This window comes from Hipposideros armiger, unplaced genomic scaffold (assembly GCF_001890085.2).
Source record: "Hipposideros armiger isolate ML-2016 unplaced genomic scaffold, ASM189008v1 scaffold_51, whole genome shotgun sequence".
In the NCBI taxonomy this organism is placed as follows: Eukaryota; Metazoa; Chordata; class Mammalia; order Chiroptera; family Hipposideridae; genus Hipposideros; species Hipposideros armiger.
The window spans coordinates 1,311,605-1,335,687 of record NW_017731401.1 but is presented as its reverse complement, the minus strand read 5'-3'; the positions used below and the strand labels follow the sequence as shown (position 1 = coordinate 1,335,687).

Sequence of the window (24,083 nt, the reverse complement as noted above, 5' to 3'; positions counted from 1 at the left end):
TACTTTTAAGCCATAAATCTTATATTTCAGTGCAAAAAATCAAAACAAAACCTAAAGATCCCATAACTTTAATTTTGCTTCCAGGATCAGAAAAAAATGAAACTATTAAATATTTTCCCAAGATAATAAATGAATGATATAATAAGACTATCTTGTTTTGCTTTGCATTTACTGAGTTAAAACAGTAAAATTCATGTTGAAATATCTTGCTACTACATTATAAAATGGTATACGTTAAGTTTCACAAATAATTTGCAATTTTTTTTCACAATAAATTGCAATTTTTAGTGGTCATTAGTCTGTCAAATTGGAAATCTGAACAAATTTTTATTCGTATATTAGTGTTAGGAATTTCTAAATAAATGGGCATTTATAAATGCTATATCTAGTACATTTTTAGAATAGAATGTAAAATATATTCCATGAACCATTTTTTTTCAAGTTTGTTTGTTTTGTATGCCAGTAATTCAACAAAGCCTTTAAGAAAAAACAAATGCAAAGCACAGGGAAGAAAAGCTCCATGCTTGTATAAATATAACCAATTCTTCTTATTTTTTTCTCTCAAAGTAGACCTATATAAAAAAAAATTCCTGAGATTAACATAAATCTAAGATGTCACGACTCTTGCTTCAGTGCTCTGGTTTCCATGAAACTAGGGTGCAGGGCTTACTTTGAAGACCATTGATTGATCCAACATTTTTCTTACTTTTTTTTTTAAGTCATCAAAAATGTTGAGTATATGCTAAGTAAAATATACTCATTCATTCATTCAATAATTATTTATTACCTACTATATACTGGCATTATTATAGGTACTTAGGATATGGGTACTTAGGATACGCCAGTGAACAAAATTAAGACCCTACTTTAATGGAGCGCCCATAAAAGCAGCAGGGGTAGGGGAAGACAGATAAAACACAATGAAAATAGGTAAATTACCCAGCCTCGTACAAGGTGATAAGTATACAGGAAGGAAAAAGCAAAACTGAGCACAGAGGATTGAAAGTGCTAGAAATAAGGGCTGTAACTTAAATAGAGTAGTCATGGTAGGTCTCACTGAGAAGGGGACACTTGAGCAAAGCCTGAAGGTAGAGAGGAAGTTGGCTGTGCTGATAGCTTAAGGAAGTGATTTCTGAATGCAAAGGAAATGGCCAATGTAAGAGATGAATATACTTAGAAGTTTGTACTCCCACGGTAGAGACACAGACAGGTATTGCAATACAAGTGCGAAAACCTGAATATGAATGGAGCACATAAGCAACCATTTAAACATGTAAAGAATATGCTTTCAAACCACAAAACTTAGGGTTATGTATCAATACAGACAGTGTCTGACATTACCTTTTTTACTTCCAAGGGAAATCTTAGTGATTGCTATCTCCTTTTAGCAAAGTGCTATACTCAAAACAGCTCTCAAAGAGAATTTGTCTGGCTGAACCTGAACATGGAATCAGAGTGCAGGCTCTGCTCATTTACTCTCTGTACCTAAAGTCATCCCTGTCAGACATTAGATCATCATTCCAAACCTGGAGTCATGTGTAAGAGGATACTCAATAGTTTTTCGTAATGAATTTTTGATGGGCCTAGAAAGCAAAGTCCTTTGGCCAAACAATGCTTTCACCATTCTGAACCACTTCAATAGCTCTCCCCTTCAGATTAATCTTGTAGGTGATGGGATGGAACATGTAGAACTAAAGCGAGTATAAAAATAGTACTTCAACTTAGTTTCCATTTTTAAAAACATTCTTAATTTTCACATTTAGGTCCATTTAATTTCATCTGTCATCCAAGCCCTAAATATAACACGAAGTAAATAAAAACTCCAGGTCTTAGGAGTCAGAAAGCAGACAACTGTTTGTTTTTACAAGTAAAGATTTTTCTTTTCTATATGTGAGAAAAATCATATCTTTATTTGTCATAGTAATAATCACATTTCATGCCTTTTTTCTGGCGTTTTTTTTTTCCACAGATCACTTTCAGTTATATTCTACTGAGGTATGCCGAGTTCTAATTAACATCAATGAACATTACACAAAGGCAACCTGCCTTTTTAACCTTCTTGAATTAAACAAGACCCTATGTTTTAGTGGTGCATAGCTGAATGATAAAATTAGTCTTCTGGTGCCCATACTGAAGGTTTGAATAGATAAACTGAGAAAATATTTTCAAGAAAGTTTTCCTTCCAAGTAAATAGCCTGATAAACTCAACACTACTCTGTGCACTCTTTCCATCTGTATACCCTTAGTACTGGTGTATTTACTCTGCAAGGTACTATTTACACAGGCTATTATAACATAGTATTTTGTAATTACGTATTCTCAAATGTCTTCAGTTGTTTCTGCTTTATTTTCCCGGATTACAAATTCTTTGAAGATATAAACTGATTGAGCCTAATATTAATTCATACTTTCTACAACTATTTATTAAACTTCTACAGTAAATCAAGAACTGTGATGAGCACTGGAAAGCCCTAGGAGAGTATATATTCTAGAAGGAAAGATAAGGAAAGCAATCAATACAGTGAGTCTTATAGTAAAAGCATATACAAAGTTTTGTGTAATGAGAGTTAACAACGAAGACATTAACACTCTTAAACTTTACCAGTCTAGACTGGCTCGGTACAGTTATAATTGGGATATAAAAAACTCACATAGTTTGTAGAAACAGAACCCATAGGGTCAGAGGGCCAGAGGAGATTCAAATAGGGAAGAGAACTCCATCTAGACACCCTGAGAGATGCAGTGTGATCAAATATATATGTCAAGGTGGTAAGTATCCTATCCTGATGAAAAGAATGGAAAGTCTTTCATGCAAGTGGTATCAGCTAACTTAACAAAGCAAAAATAGCCAGGATAAAATGCAGATTCAGATTAGGGAAAGAAGAAATTGGGGAGCTGATAACTAAGGCAGTTTTAAAATTAAGGGGTTTTAAAACATGCAAACATTTTCTCACTGTAAGCAAACGTTTTCTCACTGGAGTAAATTTATTACCCATAACATCTAAAGCCTACTAATGACTTAAAATTCTAACCTTTAATAGTTAAGTTCTCATTTGTGAGGCTGTATGACTTTTCTTGAGAGGAGACCTGGAGAGGTTTGCTACTACGTTCATCCTGATGAAACATTAATGTAAATGACTCTGCAAGGTAGAAATCACATTTTACATTTCTATCTTTTACTTGTGTTACAAATATTTAATTTTTGAATTAATGTACAGTAGTCATTTTATCACCATTCTTTATCAAAAAGAACTAAAGAGTACGTATCAGCTCTTCGAAAACTAATGCAAATACCAAGAGCAACGATTTTTATATTAATGTGGACCATAAAGACTAGAGTTTAGGAAAATATTTAAAACATGTCTTGATCCAAAAAGCATTTTCTTTCTTGCAAAGCAAATGGGTAAAAAGAGAATTTTTGTCTTTTAGTTTTATAAGCAGGGCCAATTTTTTTTTATTACTTTCCGGTGTACAAAACGACATAGTGATTAGACAGTTACACCCCTCACAAAGTGATAACCCCAAGTCTACTCCACCTGACACCATAAATAGCTATTACAATACCATTGACTATATTCCCTATGCTATACTTTACATCCCATGACTATATATTTTTTAATTATAGTTGACGTTCAATATTATTTTATATTAGTTTCAGGTGTACAGTATAGTGGTTAGGCATTTATATAATTTATGAAGTGATCCCCCCGCTATGTCTAGTGCCCATCTGACACTGTAAATAGTTTTTACAATATTATTGACTATATTTCCCATACTGTATTTCCCATCCCCATGACTATTTTGTAGCTAACAATTTGTACTTCCTAATCCCTTTACCTTTCTCACCCATCCCCCAAAGCCCCTTCCCATCTAGCAACCATCAGTTTTTTCTCTGTATCTATGAGTCTATTTCTGTTTTGTTTGTTTGTTTATTCTGTTCTTTAGATTCCACATATAAGTGAGATCATATGGTATTTGTCTTTCTCCATCTGACTTATTTCACTTAGCATAATACTCTCTAGGTCCATCCATGTTGTTGCAAATGGTGATATTTCATTCTTCTTTATGGCCGAGTAATACTCCATTGTATAAATGTAGAACAATTTCTTTATCCAGTCGTCTATTGATGGGCATTTCGATTGTTTCCATATCTTGGCTATTGTGAATAGCGCTGCAGTAAACACAGGGGTGAATATATCTTTTCAAATTAGTGTTTTGGATTTCTTTGAATAATACCCAGGAGTGGAACTGCTGGGCCATAAGGTAGTTCTATTTTTAATTTTTTGAGGAACCGCCATACTGTTTTCTATAGTGACTGCACCAACTTGCAATTCCACTAACAGTGCACAGGAGTCCCCTTTTCTCCACATCCTCTCCAATACTTGTTTGTTGATTTATTGATGTTAGCCATTCTGACTGGTGTGAGGTGATATCTCATTGTGGTTTTTATTTGCATTTCTCTGATTAGTGATATTGAGCATCTTTTCATAAGTTTGTTGGCCACCTGTATGTCCTCTTTGGAAAAATGTCTATTTAGGTCCTCTGCCCATTTTTTAATTGGATTATTTGGTATTTTGGGTGTTGAGTTATATGAGTTTTTTTTACAAATTTTGAATAGTAACCCCTTATCAGATGAATCACTGACAAATATCTTCACCCATTCAGTAGGTATCTTTTCATTTTGTTGATGGTTTCCTTTGCTGTGAAAAAATTTTTAGTTTGATATAGTCCCATTTGTTTATTTTTTCTTTTGTTTCCCTTGCCTGAGGAGATACATCAGTAAAAAAATATTACTAAGGGTAATGTCTGAGAATTTACTTCCCATATTTTCTTCTGAGAGTTTTATGGTTTCAGGTCTTACATTTAAGTCTTCAATCCATTTTGAGTTTAATTCTTGTATATGGCATAAGAAGGTGGTTCATTTTCAATTTTTTTGCATGTATCTGTCCAGTTTTCCCAGTAAGATTTATTGAATAGACTGTCTTTACCCCAATGTAAATTATTGCTTCCTTTGTCATAGATCAAATAACCACATAGGGGGCTGGCCAAGTGGCTCAGTTGGTTAAGAGCTCACTCAAGAGTGAGAGCTCTGAACAAGAGTGTTTCGATTCCCGGCCCGAGCTGAGTTGCCACTGAGCTGCCAACAGGTGGCAGGATGGCTCAGCTAAAAAACAAATAAATAAATAACCACATAGGCATGGATTTATTTCTGTGCTCTTTATTCTGTTCATTGATCTATGTGTCTGTTTTTATGCCAATGCCATGCTGTTTTGATTACTACAGCCTTGTAGTATAATTGATATAAAGTAGTGTGATACCTCCAGCTTTGTTCTTCTTTCTCAGGATTGGCCGTGGCTAATCAGGGTCTTTTATGGTTCCATCTAAGTTTTAGGACTATTTGTTCCAGTTTTGTGAAAAATGCCATTGGTATTTTGATAGGGATTGATTGCACTGACTCTATAGATTACTTTGGGTAGTATGGACATTTTAACTATATTAATTCTTCCTATCCATGAGCATGGTATATGTTTCCATTTATTTGTATCTTCTTTAATTTCTCTCTTCAATGTCTTATAATTTTCTGAGCACATGTCTTTTACTTCCTTGATGCAATTTATTCCTAAATTCTTTTTGATGCAATTATAAATGGGATTGTTTTCTTAATTTCTCTTTCTGATAGTTTGTTATTACTGTATAAAAGTGCAACTGATTTCTGAACATTAATTTTGTATCCTGCTACTTTACTAAATTCATTTATCAGTTCTAATAGTTTTTTGGTGAAATCTTTGGGGTTCTCTACAGTATCATGTCATCTGCAAATAATGACAGTTTTACTTCTTTGTTTCCAATTTGGGTGCCTTTTGTTTCTTAAAAAGAGAATTTTTAAAGGCACTTCCATCATTAAATGATAGTAGAGAAAGTCATTTAACTTCAAGTCTATTTGATTGTCTTGTATTCTTTATAGTCATTGTTAAAGTAGTGAATTTCTTGAACAAAACTAAAATTTGTTTTATTTTTTGTTCATGCCCATTTTATCTCTGTTGCTACTAGATATTGTTATATATTTTGTAATTACTAATATATAATATGAAGAATTTATTTCATATTTAACCAAAAATTAACAAAAATTCACATTTAACAAACCATATGCCCAACACCGTATTCATACAGATGCATTGTTCTATAATAATTTAGCCTTGTGCACAAATAACTTTTAAAACTCATGTAGGAATTAAATGCTGTATAGCAACTTTTCAACATTAACTAAAACTTTATTATATCATAGAGCTACTAAAACATTTTGTTTTAGAAAAAAATATAGCTACATCAGAGTACTCATTAAACATTTTAAATGTAAATTGTCTTAGCTCCCAAAAATATCTTAATTCATGCAAAAACAAATTCATGCTTAACAGTCAACGTGTTAAACTAATAACATTTTCAAGATTCTATAAAAATTCAAAACATAGCAAAACAAAATGTGAAATTTCTTTAATTCTTGGGTGGTCTGCTGAAGAAAATTTAGCTGCATAAAACTATAAATTACTGTTAAATCAGCTATTTGGATACAAGATAAGTTAATTTATGAAAACTTGTTTTAGTTTATAAAAAGTCTATACACATGAAAGACAATTTCAATGAGATATCCAAGCATAAGGGACTTGGAATCCTATTGAAAATGGAAAAAGGTTTTGCACTCCACAAATATTGTTTGAACATAATATAAGCAGAAAAATTTGTAGTTTGTAAATCCATATGTTCTTAACTGGACTTTACATACTTTTGTTTAAGTTTTCACAATGCACCTATGTGCTAATATCAGTACCCTGTCGTGCTGTGAAACAATGTAAATCTAGTGCCATCTACTGGAAAAAGTGAATAGCATTCAATCAATTAATTGCAAATTATTTTGTTAATCATGTGAGTTGAAATTTGTATGTCTATTTTTAAAGAGCTAATTGTTTCTTTAAAAAAAAATCTTCCCCAAAAGATTTTCAATACAATCAAGTAGCTTAGGTAAGACAAACTTGTACGAATGGTGATACTGGACAATAGGGGCATTCATCTAAACACGTGGGAGAATTCCATTGGTGATATCAATACAAGAATCAGAAATACTGTGGTCTGATCAGAGTTTTTGTATTGGTTTCATGTGCATTTTAGAACACAGGTTCTTAATCTATGGTCAAAGAGCACTCCATGAAGAGTTTCAGAATATCTAACAAAAAACTTGTTAGAAATTATGTGGAATTATATGAAAAATTGTGTGTAGGTGTGCATATGTATTTTCTGAAGAAGGAGAGGCATAACTTTTATGAATTAACTATGGAGATGGTTCATCCTTTCATGAAAAAAATCTAAAATAGAAATCCAATCCAATCAGTAGGTGACCAGCACACTGATGACTTCATTTATTCTTTAAAAGGTAAATATATCATCAGATGCTATTAATGAACTATTGCCAGCTGAAACTTGAATAGTACTTCTTACTTATAGATGTTGCTTTGGTGCGTATCTTTTTACCAGTATTTCCTCTTTATAAATGGAGAATTTAAAGTTAACAAACAATATTAATTTGCTCCAGAGAAAAGTCATCAAAAAAGCCAGGATTCTTAATTGTCATGACAAGTATAATATGCACTTATTCCCTTCTTCATACAGTCTATTTATCGCTAAAGCTCAACTTATTTGAGGAAAAAAAGTAAAAGCAAGTCTGGATAATATACACTGAATCTGTGTTACCATGTTTTTTGTTTAGGTATGTGATTCATACCTAAGATATTAACTATATTATATTAATGCAATAAAATGATAAAAGAGAAATTGTTTTTCACTCAAAAGGCAACCAAACTATGAACTTTACTTTTAATCTTCCCATATAAAAGAGTCTCAAATAAATTTGTACTCTCTGTTATAGCTATCACTTCACCTACATGTAAACTTTCCAAATGTTTATTCATTCATTTAATAAATATTTATTAAGTGCCAGGCACTGTGCTAAGCTATGGAGCCACAAGCCCCTGATTCATAAAAGAGAGCTATTATACAGATTACATTCTATGACTTGCAAACACCATTTGCAAAATATCTCTCTTTAAGACTTCTAATTTCTACATGAGAATAACACGATATCTTTACAAACTGTGTAACAGCCATGTGGCTCTTCAACCCATGGAGACCGTTAGATATGCCACTGAAGTCAAAGAAGAGCAACAACCACGTATTATGTACATGATCTTAGAGAAAAGTATAATTAATCACTGTAATTAGTGCTATTTAGACAAATACTCTTACTTGGCTGAAAGCTACGATGATATCTGGTCTAAGCTACAATTAGACTTAATTTTTTCAAGCAGTGAAACTATGTATAAGATTGTGCTTCTAATCCCTCCTCAGATAATGCTTCAGTTTTGATTCAGAGGTAAGGAATTCTAATGTTCAAACATGGAAAATATTTCTGTCCTCCCACCACAACCTAGCAGATTTTTCTGTAAATTCCCGGCCATTAATTAGTACTGAGTTTTAAGATTTGATTAAGCCCAAGCCAAAAGTAAAAGGAAATGACAGTTAATAAAATCAAAGTTTAATCTTAGAATTGAATACACTATCTAATTTGAATTTCTCATTTTAAAGCTAGATTAAGAGACTAAGATCTGGAGAGGTTTACTGATATGTTCAAGGTCACAGAAGTTAATGACAGAGCTGTGGTTAGAGTTTTCTGACTCTGAGTCCAGTGCTCTTTTTAATACATAAAAGGAACTGTTATAGGAAGTTAAGAAGAAATTCTGAGAGAGAAATATTACCTTTAATTACAAACATGAGCGAACCATAACTCAGATGCGCTTAATAAGCTCTAAACTAAAATTATGCTTTATTAAAAAATAAGAAGTAAAGGAAGTCAAAGCTGAAAAATGATAGATCACTCTTCTGGGATATGGCCTCATACAGGTCAATCCGGTTATAATCAACTTTAAGAGCCTGTTCCAATTATTTTTTAGTTATGGAATTATTTCGTATTGAATAATACCTGAAATTAGTAGGGTATTGGCTAGGGAACAGAAATCTTTTTGATTTACAGAGATTTTGGTGGTAATGACTTTTGACCAGGGAACATAAATTAAAGCAAGACTTCAAACTTTCACCTCAATTTCCTCTATCTCCAATTCTGACCCCTTCCCTCCCAACTTGTATAAAGTAATAAGGACTAGAATTCCCACTTCAATTTCATTTTTATTTTTCATAATTTAAATAGTTTGTTTCATTCCTGTGGAACTTAACTATTTATTCAGCATTTCTGTATTTCTTTGAGTAAAATTATGTTAGAGAAATAGATGATAAAGATGTTGCTAATATTCATTATGAAATATGTAAATATTAAAAAACTGACTTTCGTAACACTTTAAAAAGTAAGTGGTGCTTGAACAGCTAAGGGATTATGGAATACTATTCTAGCCAATTCATTTATCAAATTAAAATGGGTTTGCAAGCCAGAAAGACAGGCTTTCTCTGGGCTTCCATCAGTGATGGGTAAGAATAAAAGAAATATGTTGTATATTTATAGGCCTTGAATTCTGGTTCAGCAGGATATATAAGTAAAATAAAGAGATCAAAACAACATACCGAGATGGTTATTCCTCAAACATAAAGTGCATTTGTGGTTCCTATTAAAGTAAAAATAGTTAAGTGAAAGATGGGACAAATTTAAATGTTTTCAAAAGTCTATTATACTAGAAAAATACAAAAAGTATATAACTATATTGATATAGCTACAGTAAACTTAGTAAACATTTATATATGGTGCTTACTATGTATGCCAGCCACTTGTTCTAAGCAGTTTTCACATCCTAATCTATTTCACTCTCACAGCAACCCTTTCAGGTGAGTACTATTTTTATTACAATAATAATACACATAAAGAAGCCAAGGCACAAAGCTAGTTAAGTGGCAAAGCCAGGTTTAAAATCCTGTCAAACTCCAGAATTTGTGTGCTTAAGCACTGTATTATAATTGGTTACTTCTTAAGAATGATCAGGTTTGTGTGAATTTTATCTTTGAATCATTTTGATATCAAAATTTAAAGATACTTATATCTCAATCACAAAATTTCATTATGAAACCCTTTAATGCCATGACTGTCATATCTCAAGGAATACTCTGTTAATTAATCAATTGTTTCTGTGAATACTTAGCCTCCTCTGTACAGCAAATTCATGTTATAAGAGCTATGCTGGTGCTCTCACATGTTCAGGTCTTTTTCAGTGGAAAACATAGTTATGTATAAATTAAATAACTTTCATACAATTGATATACATAATATATAGTTATGAAAAAGTTCCACATGGCACAGGGACTACATTGGTTTATGTTCTTCCTCAAATGCATATAAAACTCAACAACTAAACCTTGTCAGTTCTACAACCTGAATCTGTCTCTAATCCATCCCACTTCTTTCCAAACCTACTGATACCACTGTTAAGGCTCTCAGCACTTCATGAGCCCCTCCAGCCTCAAACTCCTCCAAAGGACTATGATAGCCATGCAAAGGTATTGAGAAGAGTAACGGGGCCCCCCAGGCATTAAGTTGCATTAGCCTCTTATGTCACCACAAATAAACATAAAATCTATTTTTTTTAAAAAACAGATGTTTACTATTTAAATACACCTTTAAGACAAATGCCCTATCCTCCCTTCTAATCAAGTTGCAATCCCAGCCTTCTTATAGAAACATCTGGAACCAGCACTGACCTTCCACCATACAAAATCAATAATCATAAAATGCAAATCAAGTCATGTCATTCCCTCTCCATCCCTCCCCCAAGATTTAAATTCCTTAAAACATGTAAGGCGCTTCCTGATTTAGCTACCTTCCTTCCTCACCTCCTCTGCTTGCCCTCATCCGCCCAAGCTAGCCATATTAAACAACCTGCATTTCTCTGAACATACCTTGCTCTTTCAAGCCTTCTTGGTTTGCCCATGCTACTCCATATATTAGAAATGTCCGTCCTCCTCTTTGGATACCTGGCTCACTGCTGTTGCTCACAGATTGAGATTCAGCTCAAACACTATATCCTCCATGAGGTTCTCCTTAAACTTCAGAGACCTTCACTCCCTCCCAAAATTTTTTCCCCTAAGCACAGAGGTAGGACTATGCGCCTCTGGACTCCCCTAAAATCCCAGGTGTAAATACACTTAGTCTAGTCTTAGCACCCTATGGTCCAATGGTCCTCACACGGCTCCATCTCCATCTTGTACTAGTTAAAGAAAATGGCTTTATCTTGATTATCATTGTATTCTCGCTACTTCACACAATGCCTGGCACTTGTAGTTAATAGTCAATGAATGCTTAATGATTGAGAATTAAATTCTCCATAAAAAATAATAATAGCGATATATACATCAGTAGGAAATGTGAATAATATTGATAATAATGTTCACAGAAAATATCTGACCATTATGGTTTTCATAATTAAAATATTAAACTTATGATGACACAGTCACAAAATGAAATTTCGGATTTTCATGCCTCATTTGTTTAAATGCTTAAAATCATTATTTTTTACAAAGTATGGTGGTTCTAATTTAAGAACCAGTTGACACATGCTATATTAGTTCTGTTTGGTCATTAAGTAGAACATTTTTTGTCTTTTTAACGACAATAACTAACTTTGTTATACTAAAGTTTTTCATTTTAATTTTTTCTTTCCTAAAGGAATGGCCACATGTGAAAGGAAAAGCATTTCATTATCCTTTAACAAGATCAATGTCCTATTTTGTGTGATTTGGGGCAGCTTCTTATCAAGACTGCCAGCCTCTTATGAACAACATTATGATTTTCAGATGTGGAGGGTGCATTAAAGAACAAGAAGATATCATGAAATATTAGCGACAATTATTAATATATACTGAGCAAGGAAACTGGACAATGTTTCCAAGGCTGTAAGGATTTTTGGAAACAAGTGTTACTCAAAGTAGAGTGGGATTTATAACCAATTTCCGTCCTCAAATTAGGGCCCAAGTAAAAGAAAACGAAATTTAGCAAAGCATGATGGTGTATCATTTCCTGCAGCAGAAACACCCACACGGACCAGTGCCCTCACTAGGTACAGTACAAGAAGCAGCAACCTGAGGGAAGCCCACAGGCTCGAAGGGCTACTGGCTGGCTCTTTGTCACCAAATGCAGCAGGTTGAATGCAGACATCACTGTGCTATCTTCACCAGCAAAACGAGAGGCAAAGAACAGGGACAAGAGCTGAGTAGGAGAAAAAAAGAGAAAAATTAAAACATCACCAATGTTAAACACATTCATGGCGCAATGGATGGTTACAGTTTGACGAGTGCAAATGCAGACCCACAAGTGCTAAAACATTTCAAATGCCTATTTGTCAGATGGTGAGCTTACTTTCAACTCAGGCTTATCTATATCTTATGAATAAAATATACACAATATAATAGTGTAGTCTGTGAACACATTTTGAAAGCGATTCAGAAAAGAGACGAAGTTTAAAACAATTTAAAGGAATTAGTATTTACTGAGTTCTACCATGGGACAGGAACCGCCTGGGGCCTGATATATATATACATTGTATCATTTCATTCTTCCAATAAACCTAGCAGGTAGGTTTTATCCCCCAATACACATGTGAGGAAACCAAGGCTCAAAGGTCCAAGGGCACAAAACAAATAACCAGTGGAAAAAGGATTAGAAAACCCTGTTATATCTCACTGCAAAACTGTATTCTTTCCTTACACCAAGCTGCTTTCTTTCAGCAATTATTTGCAAATCTCTGTCCCTGGAGAAGACTGTGAAATATTGTAAGACTAAGAAAATTTCTTTCGTTAGAGTTTTATTTTTTGTTAAATAACCAAATAACCTAGGGACAACTAGGAGACTTCACTTTAGAAACAGCATTAAGTTTGAACAAAGCATAGTGCATATGAACTTTCATTTGATTTTATGACTTATAATGTCTAGGTCAATTCTGTGAATAATATTCACAATCTAGCCTTAAAAATGGTAAAATAATAATAATAATAATGATAATAATAATAATATTTTTTAACCTTTTGGAAATGAATCGTGTGGAAGAAGCTCAAAATTCTGTGACTGATAAACTTTAGAGAAAAGTTGTTAGGATTTTCTTTGACGTTTTGTACAATCTTTCAGTTGGTAAAGATTAACTTCAAATGAAGACAGAAAATACTATATGAATATTAACTTCTAATACTTTATTTAAAATTTGCATTGGAAGTGACCTTATCCACTAAATATCCAAAAATGGATGTAAAATTAATGTCTAATTCATTTCCTGACCCTCATCCCCCCCAAAATAAAAGCCTGTTCCTGGTCTCTTCTGACCTCCTTGTAGAACAAACGCATAATAAACAGTAATATATTTTACCAAATCACTCTGGAGTATATCTGACAGAAATCTGCTTGTATTAACATGCCTGAACTCTGACTTCTCCAAACTAAACTCACTACAAAACTAAAACATTTTTGTGTTACGAACTGGAGACAAAAGGGAGGAAGAGGGAAGGTAAGCATCACAATGCACGACCTGAAAGAACCATTAAACGTAAATAAACATGCCATTTTCACGAGTGACTGCAGAGCAGGGGAAAGAGAGCATTCCTTCGAGCAGACTACTGACTAATAAAAGATCAAAGGTCTATACCTCACAACACTATAAATAAAAATGTATTTTTTTCCTTGTGACCTTCTCGGTGAGGAATAAAGTGTGCACGGTAAACGTAATTGCTTAGCAAAGCCGTAGCCTCACTGTGCTCCCACAGCTGATCATAAAACGTCTTCCTATTCTGTTTCATCAACTGCTGTACCAGGCGGCCTGCGCGCCTACCAATGGCAGAGGCCATCTGGCTTGTGTCAAAGCCAGCACACAGGAAAAAAGGGAGTGATGTCACTCTGCAGGTCAGGCAAAGAACAAAGATGCATTCTACAATTAAAAGCTGAGGGCCTCCAATACCGGGGCCCTCCAGCACGATATGACTGTGTGATTTAATGTTCCTGCTGGGTTGCATTGATTTCTACCCAAATAGCCAGGGCTCCATCTAGTGGCAAATTAGTTTTGCCCAGTTTTCTTTAAAAGCGAACCCTGAAAGTACTATTATATTCGCACCAATGAAGTAATCAAAATGATCGATAACTTTTAGAACAGTATAATCTTTTACACTGAAGAATACAAAAAGCATGATTTGTCACAATGTTCTCTATGTTCAAACTCTACAAAGTATGCATTTCATAGGTTTGGATTTGGTATAATCCTAATTAATTTAACATATTAACCCTAATTATAGTGAAAAAGCAGCTATTTTTGCAAAATGGCATTGCTTACACACTCCTCTGAAAATATGTAGCTGAGATGTAAAGTAAAAAACAATTCTAAAGAATGTATGCATGCATCTGGAAGCCTTGGTGAAATCAAACTCATAATCTTACACTTCCAAAGAACAAAAGAATCATAGTAAAATGGCTCTCACATGTAACACCAAGAGCATCTTTTTCTCTACAACAGAAAAATATTTTTATGCTGAAATGATTTAACAAAATTAAGTTTTTACTAATGCTTTGCACTTAATTTATGTTTGTAATAAATAAACGCTGAGAAACTGATCTAAAACACAGAATACATTTGCATGAAGGATGGGATATCATAATGGATGTGTGTGAGCTATGGAGTCAGACAGCCTGGGTGTGAATCCCAGCCCTGGCCCTAACTACAATAGTTGTGTTGCCTTGGGAAAACCACTTACCCTCTCAATGAAAGATTCAGTTTCCTCAACTCTAAAATAAGTTAACTGGTAACAAGGATTTGGAAAAGCTCTTGGCACATAATATATGCTCAGCAAATGTTAACTGTTATTATTATTTAAATGCACAAATATTTGCTATACTTTAAAATTATATAAATCAGAAATTTCTAACAATCCATTTATACCCAATATTATTTAGAGTTACCAGGTCACTCTCCAAATACAGAATTCTAGTTAGGCCAGAAAACTACTCCTTGATGAATTTCCACAGCGAATCATCCTAATGAAAACAGTGGGACAGAGATATCCTAATGAGAGCAGTTGATGAAACCCTTGGCATGTGGCAGGCACTATTCTTAGCACTTCACACTTATTAGCTCTTTTAATCCTCATGGTCCTATGAGATACATATTATCATTTTCCCTATTTTAGAAGAAGAGACTACACTACAGAGAAATTAAATAATTTGCCTAAAATCTTACAGCTAGTAAACGGCAGAGCCCTTAAGTAATTGGCCTGAATGCTTTAATAGATTTGAACCACGCCATCTAGCTCAGGGCCAGTGCTCTTGACCAATACAAAATTGCCAATTAAAAGACTGAGGTTATACCGACCCACTTTACTCTAATTCTCTGTTTCTCTACTAGATAATGTGGCTGATAATAAACTTCAGTAAGTCTTCAATTAATTCAGTAACATTATTTTAAATCCTTTCCCTTGACGTTGAGTGAAAAAAGTAGCAACTTAAGAAAGTAAAACGTCTGAGACACACTCCTATTTCTACATTTGATCTTTCTGTTCCACCAAATGCAACTTTCCTTTCTCTTTCACCTTCAAAATTTTTCTCTAAACTCCCTGGATACTCCTTTATGATATATCCTAAAGACTTCACTTGAATCTACCAAAGCTTCAATATGTTGATGATATTGGTACTTTTGAGGGCCACACAAACCAACAGCTACTCCTCCTCCCTCTCCCCCAAAAAAGTTAAGTTTCATTTTGGTAGCTTTCTTCCCACTGAACTCTCTGAGCTAGAGTCCTGGGTGAGGACTCTAGCCAGAAACAATCCTAGCCCCAAAAAGAGGCAAAAGAAGCCTGTGATTCTGAGTGATGACAATCTTTGGCAAAAGAATTAGCATTCAACACCCTGTAGAAACCAGCGCTGAGCAAGGCACCACCTAGAACATGTCTAATTCTCCAAGTTTATCATCAATTTTCTCATTTTTGTATTGCCTTTGTCTCAAATAACTGCATAAATAGTATTTATAATCAACATGTTATTTTTAAATGTCAGACATATGTCTTATGCATCTTTCTATTTCCCAGAATATCTAGTACATCATTCTGAAAATATTTGGTGTTAAAAAATACTGGTTGAACAATCCTAAAGAGCAGCATCACACTATGTGCTGAGAATAGAATTAGATTACATAATATCTACAATTTCCTGCTTAAAACTTTTTAATGATTCCCTATTGCATATTCTGAGAAACAGGAAATACCCTTCCATACAAGTGGAAATGCTGCCCAATATGAAGGGTCTGAGAGGCTTTGCAGTAAGTACACCTGCTTAGCTTTGTCTCAATTGGTGCCTTTCCAATAGTTCTGACCACAAAACCCCTTTCTTTCCTATCAGCATCCCACAGATCACATTCTGGTAAATCCTTTGGGTAACGTCCAAATTCCTAAACAAAGCATACAAAGTTCTAAATCTAGCTGCTGCCTAACTCTTAGTCTTTTCTCTTGCCAGAACCGCATCCCACCCCACACCAAGCTCCTGCCATACCAATATACTTGTAATTTCTCCCCAATAGGTCCACTGTTTCCTACTTCTGTGCCCATGGCTTTCTTCATCCTATGTCCTCACTCTCCTTGTCACCACTCCCAACTCCCACCACTCCTGACCGCCCTTGTCCTGGTCCCCTCTGAGGCACCAAGCATGCTAGCATAGCCCCTGCAACAATTTTCAGAGCACTGATTTGCTCACATCTATGTCTCCCTCTCCTAGATTATAAACCTCCTAAGTGCAGGGATAGTGTCTTTCTCATCTTTGTATCCCAGTACCTGGCACCTAACAGTCATTCAACTATTGAATGAAAAAAATGACGATGTAAATGACTGATTCCATGGAACTGACTGTTCAGGATCATCATTCGCCACCCTGCTATCTCCGGCATCTCAACTGTTAACTGTGCTTAACGGTACTAATTTCAATTAAAACCAGTTGGTTCCTCCATAGGAATTAGCAGTTCCTATGAAGAGATAGGAAATTGAAAATGCAATCTGACTCGAGATCCAAAGATAATTCAAATGCCCCATTTTGATGAAAAAAAATTTTACTTCTTCATCTTCCTCCCCCACCCCCACCCCAGAACTCTGACATCCAAAAACGTAATTAATGTTAGTTGGTTTTAAGTTTGGGCTGATTATTTCCTTTTACTTTTTTCTTTGCAGTTGAACAATAAACTGCCAAAGATGATGGTGTAAACAGGGAATCCAAAGAACTCACAAAGTTGATGATTAGCTCCAGAATAAACTAACTGATCGTGCTATAGTTGATTTACAGTGGCAAACCTAAAAGTCAAATCCCTTTCCAATAAATGACAAAGAAATGTCTGTATCAGTGCTTTTCCTCAAGCTGGTAAAATGTGCCCCCCAAACTCAAGGAGTCAAAAGAGAGTTGACAAATTTGAATTTTGTCAAGTAAAGACAAAATAAAAACAAAAAGCCCCAAACTCTAATCTCATCATGATAGATAAAGAACATTCTTTGGAATAAAACAGATTTAGTTTTATGGGAAAAAAATTTCATTGTTGCTATTTTCTTCACTTTATTATTAAAGAAGAAACTTCATCACGGGCCAGCATTTGGGAACCCCTAATTGTCTACTTACTACAAGGTTCTTATAAAAACAGTTTTGTTCTGCGCCAGCCGAGTGGCACATTGGTTAAGAGCTGACTTGGGACACCAGAAGGCCCCGGTTCGGATCCCACATATGAGGGCCAGTGACACTGCCCTCTACAGCCAAGATGCTGAACAACAGCTCAACTTGGAGCTGGGCTGCCATGAGTCGCCGGTGACGGCCTAGGCTGCAGCCCCTGTGGCAGTGGGTTGCCATGGGCTACCATGTGTGGCCAGCAGCCAGCGTGAGCTGCCAGCAGCCGCTGTGAGTGGCTGTCCAGAAGCCATTGACTGATCTGCCTCGCCCGGGAAGAGCACAATGATGGTGCCAACTTGGGCCAGTGAAGCAACGTCCTCCATGACTAGACTGAAGAACAAAAAGACAGCAACTTGTCTGTTCCCTTTTCCCAATTCCCCAGTGCTGTTCCCATCCCCCAATTCCCCAAAAAAATCTTTAAAAAAAAAACACAAAAAAAAACAGTTTTGTTCTTACCAGCACATGCCTAGCACCCAGTTTATGCTCAATTAATGTTTGTTGAATGAACTGATGATCAATCACACATTTACTTGTTGAAATCAAAACATCATTAGCTAGAATTGGGCATCGCTTTTGTGAAGCAGAGATCTTTTTGTATTTGTTATAAGAAACAACAGGACCCTGACTATTCAGAATCCTCCATCTTCCAAACCATTTAGAGATAACACTTTTAAGATAAGGAATCTTCAAAAGTTACTCAGTTCCTCTATATACAGTAGTCCTGCCTTAACCATGGTTTCACTTTCCATGATTTTCAGTTACCCATGGTCAACCACAGTCCAAAAATATTAAATGGAAAATTCCAGAAATAAACAATTCATAAGTTTTAAAGTGCACACTGTTCTGAGTAGCATGGTGAAATCTCTCCCAGTCTTGCTCTGTCCCATGAGGGATATTAATCATCCCTTTGTCCAACGTATCCTAAAGAGATCATTTTTCTATTTTATTATTATTATTGTTAATCTTGTACTGTGCCTAATTTATAAATTAAACCTTACCACAGGTGTGTATGTATAGGAAAAAACATACTACACACAGGGTTTGGTACTCTCCTTGGTTTCAGGGATCCACTAGTGGTCTTGGAACCCATGTCCCACAGGTAAGGAGAGGACTACTATGAATTCCTACTACACAGAAACCAATGCTGGGGCCGGCTGAGTGGCTCAGTTGGTTAAGAGCTCACTCAAGAGTGCGAGCTCTGGGTAACAGGGTCGTCGGTTCAATTCCTGGCCTGAGCTGAGCTGCCACTGAGCTGCCAACAGATGGCAGGATGGCTCAGCTAAAAAAAATAAAAATAAAATAAAATAAATAATTTAAAACAAAAAGAAAGCTTCAGAAACCAATGCTGATAAAGATGTAAGATATACTCTTCGCTGTCAAAAAACATATTAGCCTAGATGAAAACATAAGCTATGTACTAAATGCTTTAACAGAGGCAGAAATAAAGCACATGGAATTTCAGGGGAAGAAACATAGCTTCCAGCTTTGAGATGGAGTGGCAGGGGTATGGGAGTGCTGGGAACCAAAGGAGAGCTGTGTGAAGAAGGACTTTTCTTTTTAAGACATCCAGGGTTAGTTATTTTCAAACTTTTTTATCTCAGGACCCCTTTACACTCCAAACAATTATCAAGGACCCCAAATGCCTTTTGTTTATGTGGCTATACCTATCAATATTTACTGTATTAGAAATTAAAACTGAGTCATTAAAAAGAGTATCTGCTTATTATATTACAAAGAATAAAAAATAATTACTGTATATTATAAAAATGATATTTTCAGTGAAAAATAACTATATTATACAAAACAAACCATACATATGGCTTAACAAAAAAACAGCTATATTCTCATCTCTGCTTTGGCATTCAGCGGACGTGACATGTTATTTTGGTTGCAGCATATGTATGAATGAAATCTTGCCTCACTCAGATAAGTGGTTGGTAAAGAGAGTATTTTAATAACTTTGCAGATAATTGTAGATATTCTTCTTTAAGATTACACCAAAACTCAACAAGTGATAGTCTGAAACTACTATCAATGAACTTTTCATACTATTACATTAAAACTCACTGGTCCATCTTGCATTTTGAATGGATCTTCTCACTTTGCATGATTTTGTACCATCATGCACTGTGCATCTGGAAAATATTGCTTCACCGGGTTATGCAGATCTTTCATATGCTGACACATTTCATTATCCATATTTATTAATATCCCCTACAGAACTCACAAAACTGAGGCTCAATGCCTCTTAGTGACATTTTACATGCTTGATTTTCCTTATTGAAAACATTCTTCACTTGGCTTTTCATTGATACTTGAAAGCATCATTTTCTTCCTCTCTTTTTAGAAATTGCTTCTCTATCTCTTGTGATACTTCCTTCTGATTTCGAAACTGTGATTATGCTTCAGAACTACCCTTTCACAACCCTCTGTACTTCTTACTATTTAATCTCTTTCTTTCATATCTCATGTATTCTTCAACTATGACCATCATTTTTTTTTTAATCGGGGAACAGTGTGTTTTTCCAGGACCCATCAGCTCCAAGTCAAGTAATTGTTTTCAATCTAGTTGAAAGGGCATGGGATCGAACTGGCAGCCTTGGTGTTATGAGTACTGCGCTCTAGCCAACTGAGCTAACCGGCTGCCCCTTCAACCATCATTTCTTGATAGATAACTATAAAGATCTCGCTCTAACACTGAACTAAGCTCTAATGCTATATATTCTAATATCTTATTGGATAATAATAATGTCAACTTACATTTGTATACTATGTTCTAATTTATAAGGCACTTTCATATACATTGTGATATGGTCTCATATAGCTTATAAGAAGGTGACACTGTTAAAGAGATAACTTGAAATACATCCTTGTTTTCTTAAAAACATTATTTAGTTGCACTTCATATTGTTATTCAAATATGTTGCATGTGTACATCTTACTACGCTGATATTATTGCCAATGATAGTCATTGCTGAGCACCTGCACTGTGTATGTGTGTATTTAATATCATTTAATCCTCATATCCGCCCTGACATAGGCATTCCTACATGTGGCAGTCATCAGCGCTATTCCCTCAACATTTCTAGCTCTCTGTTTTCAGGCACATGGTAGGGATGCACTTCCTGGCCCCCTTTGGTTAAGTGAGACCATGTCACTAATTCTGGGGAGTAAGTTGTGAGCAGAAACGATAACGTGTGTCCCTCCTAAGCCAGAGCACCTAATTGTTGGTGTGGGGCTCTCTAGGACTTTCTCTCTCTCTCTAACCGTGTCCAGCAATGTTCTTTAATTAGACAGTGGTTGCTCCACGAACCACGATCCTGGAGGAAGGAGACATGGAGCAGTGTTCCCATCTGACAGAAAATGAACATGCATTACAAGCAAGAAATAAACCTTCAGTGTTTCAAGCCAGTGAGATTTGGGGATTATGTGTTCCAGCAGAAACTAAGGTTCAGATAATAACTTGCTTGAGGTCATATGGCCAGTAGGTAATAAAGCCCGAATTTGAACTGAAGTCTATTTTAATCTTTTCTACCCCATTAAAAATTCCTCAAAGGCAGGAACTCTTCTGCCCCAGATTTCTGTCCTTGTTTGGGAACAGGGTCTGGAAGGATGACAACTCCAAGGCCAAAGACAAAGAGAACACCTTAAAAAGTCCACAGTCTCTCTCTCATTACATCCCTTCTATTCCTAAATATCCCAAAGAGATTCTTACCTGGGTCAGAAGATATGGCTCTCCTTTCATTTTCTGACATTAAAGGCAGGAGAAAACTACCTCACCTTGGATCACCTGGAGCTCACACACCAATCCAAGCCTTTTAAGAACTAAAGGTTTCAAATCAGCTGCAAAACTGAGTAGCACCTGGTCACAACAAAATGACTGAATTTGAAAATCTCGTTTTCTTAAGTGACTGAAAGCACCTGGGAACTAACCACATTCACTGCGGCTTCTCTCATTGATCTAACAAGTCAGTGTCCAGATGCAGACGTTAGAAAGAAAGTGCCCTGTTTTTAATCAATCTATAAATGTAAGAAAAAACTATTCATTTGTACTGATGCTGTAAAAATGGGTGTCCTTTTCAGTGGCCAAGCGATTACGACCCTGGACCTAAGGAGGAGGAACTGTAGTAATAACTCACTTTTCTGATCTCTAAGTAAATAATATGTATAACTACATAAGATTTTACAACCAACCTATAGCACGGATTTGGCTGTGGCTTCAGCACAGAATGTCAATATTAGTAACTTCACAATGTAAAACAAAAAGCAAATGTATATAGCTAATAAAATGTAAAGGCGGCCAGAAAGAGAGGCAGAGGAATGGTAAGAGTAGCAGGGCCCTCATCTTATAAAGTTGACATTTGGAGATACTAACTAGACTAGAAAATGTCAATTGGCCTTTAGAATCCATTCTTCCTTCTTGGTCTTAGTTATAGAAGCCTCTGACATTTTAGCTGAACACACAGTTCAGCCTCTCTTGCTGTGTTGTGAACATGATACTAAATTTTGGTCAATGGAATATGATGTGTGATCTTTCAGGTCACCTCCTTTAAAGACAGTCACTTGCTTTAGACTTCTTCCCCCTGGGAAATGACAACAGCTGTGGCAGGCAGCACACTTGAACCCTGAGATGGAAGCTACCAGAGGAAGGCAGATGGAACAGGTCATGTAGCAGTATTCACCAACCCAACCTTGGGCTATTACCTTCCTTGAGCTATAATGGGGAAGAAAAATAAACTTCTACTTATGTAAGTCACTCTACTTGGAATCTCTTTGTCACAACAGCTTGGCATTGTAGCCTATCAAAAGTTGATGTTCAGGGCCGGCTGAGTAGCGCGATGGTTAAGAACTGGCTTGGGACACCAGAGGGCCCCGGTTCAGATCCCACATATGAGGGCCAGTGACACTGCCCTCCACAGCTCAGATGCTGAACAACAGCTCAACCTGGAGCTGGGCTGCCATGAGGTGATGGCGTAGGCTGCAGCCCCTGTGGCAGTGGGTTGCCATGGGCTACCGTGTGTAGCCAGCAGCCAGCGTGAGCGGATAGCAGCCGCAGTGAGCAGCCATCCAGAAGCCGGCAACTGATCTGCCTCACCCAGGAAGAGAGCAATGATGGTGCCAACTTGGGCCAGTGAAGCGACGTCCTCCACAACTAGACTGAAGAAAAAAGGACAGCAACTTGTCTGTTCCCCTTCCCCAAATTCCCCGCACTGTTCCCATCCCCCCAATTCCCCAATAAAAATCTAAAAAACAAAAAAAAACAAAAAGTTGATGTACAAATGCTTATTTAATGTTACAAAAGTACACAATACAGCACTTAAAAATCAATAGAACAATAAACAATGGTAGAATGGAGAAGAGAGAACACATAAATCCTTATTTTTTCATAATTGGATATTATCTGAAATTGATGAATCAAGAAGTAATGCTATAACTATATTGACTAAAATTAGGGAACTACCAAAAAAATGATTTAAAAACATTAATTTAAGATAAATAGAAATAAAAATGAAGACATTATCTGAGAGGAATGAGACAGAGATGGAGAGGGGTGGAGTTAAAAGTGGTGGCTTTAAATCTTAGATTCCCCTTTACCAAGAACCATGTGCAAGTTTTTTATTAAAATAAAGGTTATACATGTGAAAAAGAGGCAGTGGCTCAATGCACCATTTCATCTAAAAAATCACTTGCTAACGCAAGCTGACTAACTCCTATTCCTGAAGCTATAAACTATAGTATCCATATTTGTCACTAAAAAATTATTTTTAATTAGTTGAATATAAGCCCTAAAACTATGTATCCTTAAATGATGTTTCAAATATTTTAAATTAGAACTTTGTCACCATTCCAGGAATAGAAAGTTTTAGCACAGGAAACTGCAAATAAATATTTATTCTTGTATCAGAATTTTTGCATTCCTCCCCTTGAAGTTTACTTTCTTATTGTTGCAAAAAGTAAGAAAATCATGAAATTCTCATGATGGTCTGTGTTGTGGCTTGTATCTGATATAACAAATAAAAAGAGATGTTTTATGCAAACAGACTCCTTCTCACCCACTAAAGGGTAAATCTTCATGGCTCTAATAACTGTCCTTTGACACCATGTTGAACTTGGGAGGGAGGAGAAGCCCTGAATGAGATCATAAAGTGAAAGAAATAAAATATTTTGTAAAATGTTCTTTCTACTTTGCCTTACAGTGGTTTTCTTTGCTAATGTTAGGTGATTAAATCTTGCTTTAAAAAGAACTTGGGGGGCCGGCCAAGTGGCGCAATGGTTAAGAACTGGCTTGGGACGCCAGAGACCCCGGTTCGGATCCCACATATGAGGGCCAGTGACACTGCCCTCCACAGCTAAGATGCTGAACGACAGCTCA

At 35.7% G+C, this 24,083-nt stretch overlaps 1 protein-coding gene across 2 annotated transcripts in view; it reads right to left on the bottom strand.

Moving 5' to 3' along the window:
* The window catches only part of MSRB3 (methionine sulfoxide reductase B3), a 151,713-nt gene that overhangs the window by 111,999 nt on the left and 15,631 nt on the right, over positions 1-24,083 (bottom strand). The window contains exon 2 of one of the 2 annotated variants that reach the window (XM_019640587.1): positions 12,124-12,250. The exons of the other annotated variant lie outside the window; for it this stretch is intronic. Coding sequence (XP_019496132.1) covers positions 12,124-12,250 — 127 coding nt within the window. The remainder of the gene's footprint in view (positions 1-12,123; positions 12,251-24,083) is intronic. 2 annotated transcript variants of the gene reach the window in all.